This window comes from Monodon monoceros, unplaced genomic scaffold, assembly GCF_005190385.1.
Source record: "Monodon monoceros isolate NGI ecotype Baffin Bay Population unplaced genomic scaffold, NGI_Narwhal_1 Super_Scaffold_3, whole genome shotgun sequence".
Classification (NCBI taxonomy): Eukaryota; Metazoa; Chordata; class Mammalia; order Artiodactyla; family Monodontidae; genus Monodon; species Monodon monoceros.
In genome coordinates, this window is record NW_021703780.1 from 25,888,710 (window position 1) to 25,905,419 (window position 16,710).

Consider the following 16,710-nt stretch of genomic DNA (forward strand, 5'->3'; position numbering starts at 1 on the left):
TTTCCAGGATTCTATCCTCAACTATTTGTGTTCAGTGACTTGATCTCTGTCCCAGAGCATTATAACCTCATTAGGAACATGTCAGAGCTAATGAGCAATTTGAATTCTGCGTAGATACAAACTTTGCTGCATTTCATGGAGAAAGGATTAATTTGTTGTGCTATTTGCCCTGGAGCACGCACCCTAAGAGTTGATTTACAAAGCTCTCACGGTCCCCATCTTTTGGGGTTGCATGTTGATGAAGATCTGATGTGGCACAAGGACCCTGCCCTCTTCCCTTTCAACTCTTAGCCTCCTCCTGCCTCCCTCAGCCCAGGTCCCCAGAGGGCAAGGCGTGAGGGCTGCACAGCTGTTTAATGGGGCACCTCTGCCCCCTAACCAGCAACCGAGTGTTTGGAGTGTGATCTCCTCCTTGGAGGCTCCTTCTGGTTCATGTTCACTATAAGTTCCTTGTTTGACATTGGCGACCTCCCCTCACTACCTTTTCCAAGAGTGATGGGTGCTTACACTGTGGCATTTCTGGTTTTGTACCTTCCTCTGACTTGACCTTGCAGTTGGGTTGACTGAGGCTTAAAAATGTTTGAAGTTGGTAATAATGTTTAATATTTAGGTGAAGGAAAGATTCCCACCCTCTACAAGGCAGAGTCTAGTTTCTGTTTTGTTAAAATGATGACACGCTTGGTTTGGGTGAGTTCCCTCTCACTTGCCAGTTCTAAAAACGTGCTTTCTTTAGGGGCCACAGGTACTCAGCATAGCGTTCCTTTCCTGGCTTCCAATCTCATTCTCCCAACCCCATCCTTCCTGATAAGACTGGAAAGCATTAGCCCTATCAGTGTAAGTCAGGACCTCATTTCAGAAAAATGTCAGGCACGTTTCCTGTAGAGGCCTCATAATGGCAACGTGCCTCACATTCCAGAAATCAGTTCCTGGATTTACTGATCCCACATTTCTTATGTCTAGAGATAAATTACCTGGAATGAGGATCATCTCACCAGTGGATTTCTGTGAGCTCCTTCTAGACCTCCTTTGTAAGTTCGTCTCCCTGCCCCTTAAATGCTAGTGTTCCTTAGGGTTCTGTGAGAAGCTTTCCTCGCACGTCATGCTCTTCCCAAGTGATCTGGATTATTCCACAGCCTCAGTTAACAGTCACTGTTGATTCTAGATTTTTTTCCTCCAGTCTACATCGCTTTATTGAATTCCAGATCCATTTATCCAATCTGCCCTGCGCAGTATTGAAGTCACTCACCACAGGTGGCTACTGAACACGTAAAATGTGGCTCGCCCAAATGGAGATGTGCCATAAGTTTAACCTATACACCTTATTTCTAAGACTTTTTATGAAAAAAAAGAATGTAAGAGAGCTCAACAATTTGTTTATATTGCTTACGTTGAAATGATAAGTTTTGAATATATTGGGTTAAATATATTATTAAAATTAATTTCACCTGTTTCTTTTAAATTTTTCAATGTGGCTACAATAAAATTTAAGATTCTATCTGCGGCCTGCATTTATGGCTTGTATTATATTTCCGTTGAGCAACTATGCTTTCAGTATTTCCACTAGAGTATTCAACAGCCATCTCAAACTCAACTTGTCAAAACTGAACGTATGGTCTTTATTCCTCGGACCTATTCCTCCCTCGGTGTTCAGAATCTCTGGGTGTTCAGACAACTGATTCAGTTATATCTAAACCAGAGATGGGAGTCATCCTTGACTCATCTTCTTACTTATTCCTCACAGAAATCACCTACCAAGTCCAGCCCATTTTATCTCCTAAAAAATCTCTCCTGAGTTTTTCTACTTCTCTCCTTCCCAGCTACTCTAGTCCAGGTTGACACTGCTTCCCACCTGTATAACCACAACAGCCTCTTAGCTTGCCACCTTGCTGTGATGCCATTCTTAAACTTTTTGAGGCTTTGTAGATCGGATCTGGTCTTGCCATCCATGCATTTCTTTGTAGAAACTTTGTCAAGGTTTCCCAGTGCCTCCCGATGAAAGCCTGCCATTTGTAATGTCTTGTGGGCACTTCATGACCTGCTCCTGTTTGTACTTCTAGCATCATTTCTCAATGCTCTGCCCTCCCTTCCCTGCATTTTATGCCTCAGCCATACTCAACTTCTTTGTGCTTTTCAGCCCGTAAGGCTCAGCTTCCATGAACTCAACATGAAGGTTGTTTTCTCTGGTAAGCTTCCCCGAGCCTTCTGTACAGCTTTTGTATCCCTGCTGTGTGCTGGCTCTCTATACTTGCTCTAACCAATACTCATAGCTCCTACATAGCTTTATAAATTGCCCCTCCCTCCTCATACATGGTAAGTAGGGCAAGGATAGGGTTTTCTGTTTGTTTGTATTATGGTGCCCAGTACCATGTTGAACATATAGTGACTCAATAAAATTAGTATTGAATAAATGAATATCATTTAAGAAATTGTGGACTCCCCCAAATCTTCCTGTAGTGTCCTTATTGTCCATTTCTCTCTTAGGACATATTTATGAGGAGTCCACAGCCCTTAACTTTTCTTTAGAAGATCCAGGATTAAAATACTATCCTCAGTCTTTGTTTCTAAAATTCCTAGCAACATCAAATACTTAAGAATATCCTTTCATAATGTCTTCTGGGCTTTTGCTTGCCCGGGGCTGTCAGTTGATCAGATGATTTATTTTAACAGCTGATTTCTTCTCCACTCTGCCCCTACCCCACCCACCGAATCAGCAGTTTGCGTACATTTGCAATCCTTTTCTTTTCCTGGTGGTATAGATGCATAGAATTGTGATGGGGGGAATGAGAATGAACTTTCACAATTACCATCTGGGAATTATTTGTTTTTTGGTTTAGAGCACTCTACAGCTCCTTCAGTTGACATAGATTTATTCAAATGTCAGTAAATCAAGCCTTGATCTGTCTTCCAATTATGTACTGAATTGAATGTGGGGGAAATTAAAAGAGTTTACAAGATGTTGTAGGTTGGCCAACCAGTCCTTCTGAGTTTTAATAGGAAGTACATAAAAGAAAGTCAAGATATGTGCATATGTTTGAAATTATTTTTCAAAGGCTGAAGAATAGAGAGGTAATTAAGAATCATTTGTGGGCATAAATCATAGCCCACCCTCCCTCTGCCACTTCCTAGGTATGTTCCTGGACAAGTTACTTCACCTCTTTCTGCTTCAGTTCTCCTATCAGTAAAATGAGCCAAATGGTACTTAACTCACAGGGTCGTTGCCTGGCATGTAGTAAGTGCTCAGTAAATGTTGTCTTTCAAAAGTCTCTGCATTTGTGAATGGTCTGATGAACCTAGGGGCAGGACAGGAATAAAGACGCAGACGTAGATAATGGACTTGAGGACACGGGAAGGGGGAAGGGTAAGCTGAGACGAAGTGAGAGAGTAGCATTGACATATATACACTACCAAACGTAAAATAGATAGCTAGTGGGAAGCAGCTGCACAGCACAGGGAGATCAGCTCGGTGCTTTGTAACCACCCAGAGGGGTGGGATAGGGAGGGTGAGAGGGAGACGCAAGAGGGAGGGGATATGGGGATATATGTATACATATAGCTGATTCACTTTGCTGTACAGCAGGAACTAACACAACACTGTAAAGCAACTATACTCCAATAAAGAAGTTTAAAAAAAAAGTCTCTACATTTATGATTGACAAAACAACATATAAACTTACTACTAATAGAATAAAATATTATAGATGATTACGTTTCTGAGAAGCAAATGCCTGGCAAGGGAATTAAGTTTGCTCAAATGAAACTTAATCCAATTCTTGAAAAATAGGGAACACTTTCCAATAGCCACATGACATTGCACTTATCCAACGAAATATCCCAGAAAGTCGTGGAATCTGGAGTCTTTCAGGACACAGTTTATGATTCATTGTGCCCCAAAGCTTCTGTTTCTCTCTTCCTATTTCTCCTAGAAAAGAAAAGGCTAATGTTGCTGTTGATCACCTTGATTCTTAGATCCTGCTTAATATCCTTCCCTGTAGTGCTTGCGCTCAGGGTTTACCTATGGAACTGCTCTTAATGTGTCAGTGTTCAGAGTACAAGGCGCCCCCTGCTTCTATGAATGCAAAAGTAAAGAAGAGTTGAAATGGAAATTGTGGCCTAGCTTTTCCTTTAATAATCACCTAACTCTCCTTCCTAGGGATAAATAGGCATAGCATCACTAATGGTATCTTTTCAGTTCTCAAAAAAACCACATGTGAGACAGGAAAATTCGAAGAAGTTTTATCCGCTCTCGGCAGCAGAGGTTACAGCAGTAAAATAGAAAAGGATCTAAACATCAAAATGGAGCCCACACTGAGGAATATCATCAACAATACTCCATGGTTATTAAATTTTATGAATAATAAAGGGGTCCAGGGGTGTGCTGGTACCTGTTTTACAACTAGCTTTCTAGAATAAAGACCCTGATTTGTAGCATTTGCTTAATTCCGTGGTGAAAATACTCTCACATGATCTGTCCTGATATCACTGAACACGGAGTTGGGAAGAGGGGCTTATGGTGAGCTCATGAGGGGGAGTCTGTCAGCCCCACCAGCACCAGGTGTGCATATATATAAAAGAGGAGGTAGGCTTTATAGTCTAACTCCCTTCTAGATGCATACAGTTGTTTTTCAGTATTCCTGACAAGTAGTTGTCTACCTTGGAGTTGTGTAGCTCCAAGGGTGGTGTTTTCATGTTCTGAGATAGCCATTGCAGCTGTATTCCACAGATCAAGAAAGAGATGCAATAGTATGTGAAGGATAGACAGATGGACAATAGACATCTATTGCTTCTCTTCAAGGATTAGGGTATAGTAAGCAAGAATTATTATCCCAAGTGTGTCGCAAAAACTTTAGACACTACCTTTGGGGAGGTGCTAGGTTGATTTTGGGACTTTTCTACAATCAATTATTATTGCTTTAGCTAACTCTGAAAAAAGATAAACAGAAATATATATCTGCAAAGTCATGGAGGAGTGATGTGGGGTGTACCTGCCAGAAATGCAAGGATTCATACGGCTTGCCTCTCTGCCTATCATTTCTATTTTTTTACATGAATTTAAGAATTGTTAAAAGTTTGGAAGAAAGACTGAGGGTTAGGGTTTCTTTTCTCTTAGGTTTCTTACTCAGAAGGAGAAATATTTGTTTCTCAATCAATAAGGGTAGTATATACAGGAAACCCCTTACTGATACATGTCAGTTATCACTGGGTGATGGCAGATCAGCAGATAGAATAGTGGTTCTTGGACAGGACTTTTTTTTTCATGTAAAAAAATTCTGTTTATTATTATTGCTCACCAATGGGGAGGTGCGGTTTATTTACACCAATAGCCATAGGGGCAAGGGGAATACACAGTTAGCAACCTGTATAGGATGGGCTACTTATGCAAAAATAAGACTCTCCAAAATGAAGGACAGTGGTGAGCTTCTGACAAGCACTTCTTATGAGCCCAGTGTATTTTTAAAGGATGCTCAAGAAAAGTCGTGCCACAAAAATTTGTCGGCTGTGCTCAACATTTTGATTTTGTCCTCTTTGTGCAGTAAAAGATGAGAGTAACAGCAGCAAGCATGAATATCCAGGCAATGCTGACAGTACCATTTGGGGCTCGTTTTTATGATGTGTCTGGCTTAGGAGATGTGTAATTATAAAGGGTTTATTTCACAATTGCTCCGAATTTAGAGCATTTAGAGCTCAGTGCAGTGTTTGTCTTAATACACAGAGATGTGGACCCTCAGGAAAAGTAAGCTAATGGTAAACACAAACCAGGGAGTTAATGTTTGTTCTCACTGGTATTGTTGATTGCCTAGCAAATCCTCTGTGGGCAGTATACACTCAACAGTTCTGCACAGTATCTGGGCACTAAATTACATAACTGTTGATGCAACTAGTATTGTAAGTTGGTACTTAGGTTGGGAAGTTTTATCAAGTGATAGTGCTATATTTCTAAAGGAAAATGTCCCTTAATTAAAAACAGGCTTGGTGATTAAAAAAAATTAAGCTACCTCATAGAAAAGGAAAGGCTTGAAGTCCTCTTGTCATTTTGATTGTATACAGGAGCCATTGCTGACTCGGAGGTAAGGGTTAACATTTCAAATGGACTGGTTGCCTCCTGATTTCTTGCACATAAAGCCATGAGAAGTTCAGGGAGAGACTTCTTCCCCTAGTAATGAAGCTTTCTGCTGCTAATGGCCCATGCAGACTCCCTTGGCTTCTCCAAATTAGAAATACTTGTGTGCTCCTTTGCTTCATTAACAGTAAAGAGAGGGAGATTGGTGGCTATTTAGGGCAAGCGAAAATTGTAGTAATTATGGTTGGTAAATTCTCTTCACGGTGTTCTTCTACTCTTGATGTTCTTTGGGTGCTTTTCAGAAGAGCTCACCACTGTCACTGCTGGCATTTGTCCTAGAAGGATGGGAGCTGATTTGACCTAGAATTTTTGGCCCTTGGGGTGATGGTCAACAAAAGGCATCTTGCCTACTGGGAGATGGGTCTTTCACATTTTGATTTGCTTTTCAGAATGCACAATACGATCCTTTCCACTACCGACTGTGATAAAGGAATATTTGATAACCTCCTCCTCTACCTGTATTTCCCTAAAGAAAGCTCATGCTGCCCTCGAGTGCCTGTGAAATTGCATTCCACATAAACCTTGGTCAAGATGTATGGGGCGGCTTGGTAGGGTCGGGCAGTGAATGAGGAAAAGGTAGAGGAAAGGATGGTTTGGGATCACAGTGCACTATGGTTGGGTCTCTGGTTGACCAAGTTAGTATCAGATTACTGGATACTGTTGGAAGAAGGGCATCAAAAAGAAGGTGCAGGGCTTCCCTGGTGGCGCAGTGGTTGAGAGTTTGCCTGCCGATGCAGGGGATGCGGGTTCGTGCCCCGGTCCGGGAAGATCCCACATGCCGCGGAGCGGCTGGGCCCGTGAGCCATGGCCGTTGAGCCTGCGCGTCCGGAGCCTGTGCTCTGCAACGGGAGAGGCCACAGCAGTGAGAGGCCCACATACCGCAAAAAAAAAAAAAAAAAAAAGAAGGTGGAAAAGTCCCAAAGATTAATAGAACTGAATTAATGTTAGCATTTAGTGGTTTTACAATATTTGAAAACAGGGTCATGTTTATAGGGGGGCCTTCTGAAACTGGGGAGTATGGCCTGAAAAATGGCTCCTTCAGTAAGTGAAATTACAATCTGTAGAAACAGAATCAGGAGAAATTAGATCTTAAAACTGACTTATAAATGTGATGCTGATAGAAATCTGAGAAATAATTTAAGTCTAGTCCAAGTGACCAGGGAGAATTCCTGGGGCCACATTGCTGGAATGAAGAAGAATTTCTGGAAATATGCATTATCTCTTAAGAAAAGAGTGATAAAATATAGGATGGTCAGGCAAAGTAAGTGACAAAATACAGGTTGGAGTGATTAGTTGTGAACAGATGGATGCATTTCAACAAATAGAATTCTTTTGGCCTATAGTTAAAAAAAAAACACCCCAAAACCCTAATGTAAAAGTGGTTCAATTGAGAGCACTCAACTAGGATAGAAGAAATCTAAGTTCATAAGGAAATCTTAGCATTTTCCTAAACCAGGGCCCACTGTTAGTGCAGATTGCTTGTGTATGTCCAGGAGAGGTTTTCTGACCACTAAACTTAAGTGTGTAAGTCCTTTGGGTGAATATCTTACTGATAATGGGGTTGACTGTATCAGGATCTGATAACTTACGATCAATTGCTTATCTCCTTCGATAAGTAAGTTTACAAGAAATCTCCTGACACTCATGTGGTTTTCTGGGTAGACTTCCCTGGGACCAAACATCACTAAATAGCCAGTTAGGGTGTTCTAGTCCATTCAACACTTATTTATTCATTCAGCAAACATTTGTTGAATACCCACTATGTGAAAGGCAGTTTTATTTCTCACTGCGAATTACTAAATGGAAATTCTGATTTATCAGTGAGTCTTTCTTGGAATTCAGTCCTGTGATTCATTTTCCGGAGCCCATATGTCTCTGTGAAAGCTGAAGGGCTGCTCTTTCAGAACCTGAAATTTTCGGAATCATTTTCTGGACTGTGGGGAATCCCACCTGATGTATTGACCTTGGTACTTGCTGCGGCTAACTCATTTGCCTCTTTGGTATTTCAACTTATCTCTTCTTATCACATTTGTTTTACATATATTTCCCAGCAACCTATCTTCACTTAGTAAATATATTAGTTGGGCCAAATTGTGCTGGCTGATCTCCTGGGACCCTGGGACTCATGGTTTCAGTCAGGGTAAGAGAAAGCCATAGCGATTGAGGAGAAAGGGCTAGAAAATACAAGGGAGAAAATTAAGCTTTCTCAAGCTTGTCTAAAATTAAAATTTACAAATAACTTTCATAAATGGAGGAGGAATTTGAGGATGTGAACTCCCCAAAGCTGGAAGAAGGAACAAGATAAAATATGGAGGGAATTTCCACAGTAGATTGGATGTTAGAACAGATGACCCTTCATACCCACTCTGATTCTAAGAATGTGAGTCCAGGATTTACTTAAGTTCCAATTTAAATCTTGATATACATGCAAAAAATCCCTCCATATCCCAGGCCCAAAGAGAGGAAGAGGCCCCCCTACTCAAAGATTTCTAAAGGTTTGGTGAATGCTACGTAGGAACATCTGGGAAAGAGTAGTTCTTTTATTCCAAATGCCCTGAGCATTCTTTATCCCTTTCATTTTACTTATTAATGGATGAAACAAACACATTTAATCTTACAAGAAATATGTATCAGGTGCTACATTGCCAGGGCTACAGCTCTGCACCATGAAAGGTTTTGAGTGTGTTTTTAAATGACCAAATATCCTGGATAAACTCTAGACAGTAAAATAAGTAGACAGCGTGGCAAACCAGGCACATCTGAGGTTCTTTCTTAAATGAGCTATAGGTAGACTTATTGGGCTTAGTGATGGTTACTGAATACTTCACATAGATTATGACTTTAAGTTTCACAGTTGCTATAGGAGATACATACTGTTGTTGTCTCCACTAAAAAAAAAAAAGGAAATTAAAGCTTAAAGAGGGTCAGTGAGTCCCCCAAATTCATACATCTAGTGCACGCAGATATAGACTTGCAGTTTACACCCATTTGACAATGGTGCCCAAGCATTTAACACTAAAACCAGTCTCCTCTCTATAATATGCCACTAGATTGTAAATTGGCTTTCGATGTGCTCACATCACCCCTTCACTTTGAAAATCCAACATCCTCCTTTGTCTCATTTCCCTTTACTTTGAGAATTTAATTATCTTCCTGTAGCAACATGCCACAGTTAAAGATTCTCATCAAAACTAAACCAGAAGGGGAAGGAAGGTCGTAATGGGTGTTGATTTTTTTTTAGCTTTTGCTTTATTTTTTTTCTGTCCACTTTTTCTTTTAGGGTCTAAGCAGGTGGCAAAATCTATTTATCTTCTAGTGAAGTCTTAAAAATCACTTTCTGGAATGGGCTGCATAGAATACTTTGTAGAAATTTAAAACTTTCTAGCTCTGCCTGTGATGTTCACATACTACTTTTACCATACTCTGTCTCAGTTTCCTCACTTGGTAAAATGCTGTTCTTCTAGAAACCCTTTCTATACATTGGGAAGTTGGCATCACTTTTGGGAAGAGCTCCTCCATGCAGGCTTCGTTTGTGTAACAAACATGGTTTGAGTGCCCATAATGTGCAGGGCCCAGTGCCAAGGGGCAGGACACCAGAAAAGACAAAATGTCTCTAGCTTCAGGATGTCGCATTCCTTGTTAACAAGCAAGAACGCAAACCCACTGGCACTGAGTGAGCCCTGGGCATCGTGTAAGCCCACAGGAGAGGACCCAGGGCCCTCTGCGTTCTGGGGAAGCTTACTGAGGCTGTTCCTGCTGGGCCATTGGAGGTAGGCTCTGAGGTTCTGGGCTTCAGCCACTGCTCCCCAGAGGGATAACTAGTGACTGTGTAATACGCATGCTGCTGCTGATAAACCCGGGCTATGGCAATATTCTGACCTTGGACATTTCTTTAAAATAATAGTATATAGTCCTGGCCCATATGAACTCGTTAAGATGGCATTGATTAGTGGCCTAAGATCTGAGTGTTACAGGTCAGTGTGATGCACAAATGGTCCAGTGACACCTTCCCACTGGGCTTTTTGACACACACCATGACCGCTAAAACCTCTATAGACACTGGGACGAGAGACGTACATGGAGAAAATAGATGAATTATAGCTGATGGGAGAGGAGTGCCTTAGATCCAGGATGGACAAAAAACTTACCACCTGCTTTTTTTCTTTTTAAATCACTCTAGAGCCAATGCCCCAAAAGTTTCTTATGATTTAACCATAACGGACAGCAGAAATAAGACAACCACTGTCAGTTATGTGCATGACACACTGTCCAACCCTTACGGCTGGATGGCGCTGCTCTTGGATCAAGAGACCTACTCGCTGCGATTTGAGAGCCCTTGGACCAACAGCTCTCTGCAGGTAACCCCCGGCATCCACTTGATGGTAGATTCCATTCCCCAGGGGTTCCCATCTTTCCTTCTGTGACGCAGTAGTTTGCAGGTATTAGCATCTTCTGGTGCTGATCAAGAAAACTGCAGCAGCATTTTGACCAGATGAATGTAACCTGAATTTGAGGTATGATTGTCTTTTATCTTAAACTTGAAAATTTTAGAATCCCTTTAAACCTCACCTTGAACACAGAATGGTTCTGCCTGAAATTTTAACTTTATTAATACAATGAAAAACAGCTTCTAAGCATCCTATAGAATTGTAGTCTTATATATTATGGGTTAAGAACCAACTTACCCCAGGGAAGTGTTTGTAGCCAAGAGATAATAGCTTCACAAGGCATTTTTTTACATTGCACACTGCCACCTTGTGGTCAAAGATTAACTTGCACTTGAAAACGAAAGGCACTAGCCTTTCGTTAGGATTGAGTTGAAGGAGTCAGATGGTTAGGGGGAGGGAAGGTAGGAAAAACCATAAGAAAAATAGGTGCATTTTCTGCAGAAAAATCAATCCAGTGGATTTCCTCAAGCTTCTTTTATTCCTTTTAACACATTTCTTTCTTCCCGTCTCATCACACGCATTCTCCCTAAAGGTCATAAGAGCAGGTCTTAGGGAGCTGGAAGCAGGTGTGCCATAGATCTGAAGAATTCAAAGCAGAATCCATTTGATGCCCTCACCACAGCTCTCAGGAAGAATGTACACCTCTCTCCCCTTCCCCTGAGGTTCCCGTGAGAACATTCTGGGAAGGTGAAGGCAGTAGAATGGTGACTCTGGAGGTGGACACCTGGGTCTCTGTCCCAGATCAGCACTGTCCTGCTTTGTGATGTAGGGAGAGTTACCGAACCTCCACCTGCCTCAGTGTCTTCGTCTATAAAATGGAGGCAATACTAGTCACAATCCCCAGAGTCTTTCAAGGGTTGGATGCCTTGATATGAATGATACCTGAGCCAATGCTCAACCGTGTTAGCTGTTACTCTTATAAATGGATGGCACTCCTATCATTGCCTGCCTGTTTGAGTCTTGGGGAAAACTGGACAGGAATTCTACATGTGTCTCTGTCTCTTCTTGCTGTTTGACCTGGGACGAGTTACTTCGCTTGTCTGAACTTTGGTTTTCTCCTCTGTTAATTGAGATTGTTAAACAAGAAGAACCTTACAGCTTTCAGTCCTCACACTGTATGATTTTGTAGCTTTAGTTATGAATTTATGATGGAGTAGATTTAAGTAAGCCCATTTCCCACAAGAAAAGTAGCCGGCGTGAACAGTCCTGTTTCTAAACCACTCCATCTGAGTTCTTTGTAACTCTTCTTCTGGGAAGAGTCTTCCTCACTCAATGAGCACTTCTGTACTTTTCTCTCACTTCAAGTACTCAGCGATATTTGAGAACTTTGCTCCTGGGAATTACCTGCTGCTGGTGCACACAGACCTGTGGCCTTACCCTGACATCCTCATAAGGTGCGGGAGTCAAGTGGGGCGGTCCCTTCCGTCTCTTCCATCACCTGGTCGGGACCAAGGCTGTGACTGGTTCTTCCACAGCCAGTTGAGACAACTCACCTATCTGGGTAAGTATAATTGGATGAGCATGTTGAGCACATAGTCAGAAACCACTATTCCCTTTGGAATACCAAACATTGGTGCTGTGAAGTGATGAGGAGCTGAAAGAGACCGCTGCGTGTTATGGTTAAGTGGCTGGGCTCTGAATCAGACTGCCTGCATTTGAATCCCAGCTCTAGCACCTACTAGCTATGGGACATCGTGCAGGTATCCTTTCTAAGCCTCAGCCTCCTTATCTGTAAAATGGGATAATAAAAGGACCTATCTAAAGGATAGGAAATTAAATCAAGGATAACATGTAAAATTCTTTAGCAGAGGGTCTAACCCAGAGCAAGTGCTTAATAAACTTTGACTGCTATTCATATTTTTCATTCATGTTAAGGCCATGTTGCATTTGTAGAAAAGTCAACTGCACATGTAAAGACAGGATGGCTGGTTGTGATCACAGATACAAGGAACAGCAAAGGTACAGAGAGGCAGGATGAAGAGTGTAGTCAATGTGGAAGGTGAGAAGCCTTGGAAGGAAATCTGAGGTCAGAAAAATGAGATGCATGGAAGGCTATCTGAGGACTGGGGGATGGGCTGTCTTGTCTTGTGTCAGAGGCAGCATCAGGGTGAAGGGTCCAGGAGCCTCATTTTATAGAACCAGAAACCCTACAGTGATTGCAGAGTAACAGGGGCCAAAAGGATTTCCTTACCTTCTTATTGTGCATGTTTCACGGGAGCCCAATGTGTGGGTCAGGGCCATACATTTCTTTTGACTTCCTGGACTTCCTGAAATCTCATATTTGACTTCCTGAAATCTCATATTTCTTTTCCATATTATTTCAGCATTGGTCACTCTGAGTACATGGTGTCCGCTTCTACCAACCTTAGCTCAGTGTGGTCTCTAAGAAGGAGAATCTGACAAAATGAGTCTCTAAAAGGACAATTTTGTTATGAATTGGTCTTACTAGATCCTGGTTGAAATCAGGGCCATGTCAAGCATGGCAAGTCCCAGTCTCTGCCACAAGCCAGACTTGGCCTTAAGGGTTTGGGGAGCTGGTAGGCGCCCTGAGTTCTTTGTCCCTCTCACTGGTGCCTATAGCCGTTTGTCAACTGGGTCTGATTACACTTGAGCCCTGGGGCGATTACATTTTAATAGCACCAGAGAGGAGAGGATGGTGATTCCCGGGCTTTTAAAAAGTCTTGGCCAAATGGATTACTCTCTATTTTATTTGCACTGAATTGTACCATTCATATTTTATTCCAGATTTGATTCATCCATAAATATAACCTAAAACTATAAAAAATCAGGATGGACAGAGAACCCTGAGACTGTTTTACCACTAGAATCACATACAGCCATTAGGTAAGAGCAGGTAGTTGCCATTAACTTTAACTACGGCTATTCATTTGCTGTATATTCTGAAACAAAATTTTAGTTTCAAATTGCTCTTGTTTTATTAGTTAGCATGCTTCTGAGGAGCCTGTCTTGTCCATTGATCAGATTTGTTCATGAACTGTAAACTAATTTGAACAGTCGCATAAACCAAGCATGATAAAGGAACATTTGTGGCATAAAGAAAACAAAATCAAGTCGTGCAGCTAAAGATTTTCTTCCCCCCCATTATTTATTGAATTAACAGCAAGTTATAGTATTATACTATATTTACACATATGGTATAAATGCATATCTGTATAAGTATATATATATTTTATGTAGATGTGCATCTGTATTATATATATACATATATAGGACTTAGATGAATATTTCAGTATAAGCCATTTTTATTAGGCAGATGGCTTTTACTAATTAAAGAGTCTTTGTATCAGAATACCTTGGTATCTCCACTTTTGAATAATATGAGTTGGACAAGGAACAGGAAGTCACAGAGGGTTGCAAGTCGGATACCCGGACTCCTTGGAGAGGATTCCTGGTCCTCCAAGTAGCGGCTTTCATGGCCATCTGTGCTTCCGCCATCCTCTGTCTGAATGGAGTAGGTAGGTGGCGAGAGCCAGGCCTGTTCCCATTCCTGGGCTGGCACAGTGAGGACTTGAGGTTTCAGGAGGAACCGAGGCTCACACTGGTCTTCCGTGGTGGTGTCCCACGCAGCTAAATTGGGTTGTGTGGATCAGGTATGACTTTGGATGTCTTCTGTGTAAAGTCTGCACCACCACTAGGAAGTTGACGAGGAGGCTACCATGGTGTCTGTAGACCCAACAGCCCAACAGCAGTGAGGTAGCTGTGGCTGACCCCTCAAAAAGCCTCCAAGCAGTAGAGTTCAGTTACATATTGATTAGTTTGTTACTTTCACTTAATTGTTTTCTTTGGACCATGGGGCTTTATAGGTCTCTGTGATTGGGATAATTTACATAAAATACATTTAATCCAAGAAGAGAAGCCCTCACAGTCTATGTGGACATATTCCTGGAATGAAAAAAACAAAACAAAACAAAAAACCCAGGGGGAGGTTGTGTATACAGAAGGTTCGTTTTATTATAGGGAAACTGCTTGACCCTCCTCCAGGTCCACCGAGTTTCCTGTCAGGCTTTGGGGGGTGGGCATGGCTGGGGGGACACTGCCCCTTTCCCTGCTGGCCTTCCATCTGGAGTCTTGCTGCACTGACAGTTGGCTGGCTTTCACTCATTCCTTGACCACTTCTAAGCAGACCGTCTTTTGTATTGTTTGTGTGCAGCCCTACCACATCCCCCCAGAGAGGAAGTTTTAAAAAAAATCACAATTATCTTCATTTCCTCCATTTAGCTCCTTGCTGTGTGATTTAAGATGCCTGACTTGTCTTTGACCCAGCCGAGAATGGCAGAGAGCAGAACCCAGGCATTCTGGCTCCTGGCTGTGACTCTCTCCACTAGAGTGTGCTGCCCACTCAAGAATCATGGGCCACTGACCCACAAGGGTGGGGGGTGCCAGGCAGTGGTGCAGGAGAAAACTTCTCACTGGTCCCCATGACAAAGAAAAAAGTCCCGCACATATAATATTTTTTGACTCTTGCCTTTCTCTTCTTTACCAAGGCAAGTTTTGTCTTTGTTCAGCAATGTCTTTACAGAATGCAGCTTATTTGGAAAGCTCACGGCCAGAGTTTAGGGCTTCGGGTTTTAATCAGTGGCTGGCTGGCTGTTTTACCTGGGGCATGGAATTATAAATTCTCCACGCCTCCATGGCTGCATCTATACAACGAGGTTAAGAATACTTACTTATTTCTTGGAATTGTGGTACAAAACACCCAAACATCTTCAAGTGTGATTAGCATGCCATGTTATTTTATTACACATTTTCTCAGTAGATTATTTCTCTAGAATGTTTCTTTTTTCCTGGAAGGTGGTCAATCTCAGGTGCCTTGAATTCCATATACCTGTCATAACTTGTCTGAAAGAGTCTCATTCTACTTTCCTTGACTAGCTTTTGTAAGATAACAGATTCATGATAACATGGCGTATATGATATATGGGCCCCCTGATTGAAACTTAATATCACTTAAGCAGTTGTTACCCACAGAATAAGATAACCTTGCTCATTTAAGAATCTTTCTTAAGGAGATTGGTTCTATGTGGTAGGATCCCGGAGGGGAAATATTTGGTGTGATAAAGTATCATGAACGGCAGTGGTGAACTGCAACTTCTACACCATGCTTGCGAACAGGTCTGACTGTAAAACAAGCGTTCCTTCATATTGTCAAACTTGGAGTCAAATCCAGAGAGCCCATTTTTCAGTCTCTGTGATCGGATTCACTACCACTCCTGTCTCTGACTTACACAGCCAGTTTCCCACTGCCTCTGTCCCTGTTGTTTTTTTCCCAGGGATGTTTTAGTTCGTGGTGAACTATTTTTATTTTTTAGTTACATTCACGCTATGAAATAATTAGTCAGCTAATTAATCTGGTTTACAAGCTTTGTAGGATTCTTCAGCTGTCAGTCAGGCCCAGGCCCGAGGCCTACATCTAGTCTCAGCTCTCTTGCCCATGTGATTCCCGTTGCCATGGCTACCGGCTACATCTGCTGACACCCCACTCTCTATTTATTGCTTAATTAAGAATTTCACGCTCTGCCCTTATCTGCCTCTAAGAACAAGTGCATACTGTTAAGAAATTCCGAATTTACGCCCGGGCACAAGGAAAGCCTTTCTTGCGGGCTTGGCTGGATGGAGCCTCTCTAACGATCTTCTCGGCGTCCCAGCCGCCACCCTTCAATCAAAAATCATTAAATGGGGCAGAGATAATGAGCATGCAGCGTATCAAAAGCAGGATGTTTGCTTGGTCCAAAGGAGGAAAAGCTGCTAGGCCCCATGCTCTGCTCCACTTCAAAGGGAGATGAGACCCCCTCATCACTGGGGCCTGATAAAGCCTCATTTGTTCTGGGCTTGACTTATGCAAAAGGTCTGGTATGTCAGAATCCCATCTCACAGCCGTGGGCTCCCCCCACCTCTTGCCTCCACCTCCACCGGTCCCCTCCCTGGCCTTCCGCACACTCGTGTGTCAGCACTTAGGCAGCTGGGTCCCCCAAAGCATCAGGCGGAGCGTGTAATCACTGACTCCACGCTGACAATGGCCACTTGTAGGGGGGTGGCCAGGAGGAGGTCTTCATCACAATAGGGACACAATTATTGCAGCTGCTAGGGAGGGCTATGCTTCTTCCTGTAGAAACGCAATAGGAC

At 42.3% G+C, this 16,710-nt stretch overlaps 1 protein-coding gene across 23 annotated transcripts in view; it reads left to right on the forward strand.

Annotated features, from left to right (window-relative positions):
- PKHD1 (PKHD1 ciliary IPT domain containing fibrocystin/polyductin) overlaps window positions 1–16,710 on the forward strand; it is a 623,301-nt gene that overhangs the window by 215,814 nt on the left and 390,777 nt on the right. For all 23 annotated transcript variants that reach the window (XM_029242351.1, XM_029242350.1, XM_029242348.1 and 20 more), the window contains 2 exons: window positions 10,299–10,476; window positions 11,872–12,067. In XM_029242351.1, the coding sequence (XP_029098184.1) occupies window positions 10,299–10,476; window positions 11,872–12,067 (374 nt within the window). The remainder of the gene's footprint in view (window positions 1–10,298; window positions 10,477–11,871; window positions 12,068–16,710) is intronic.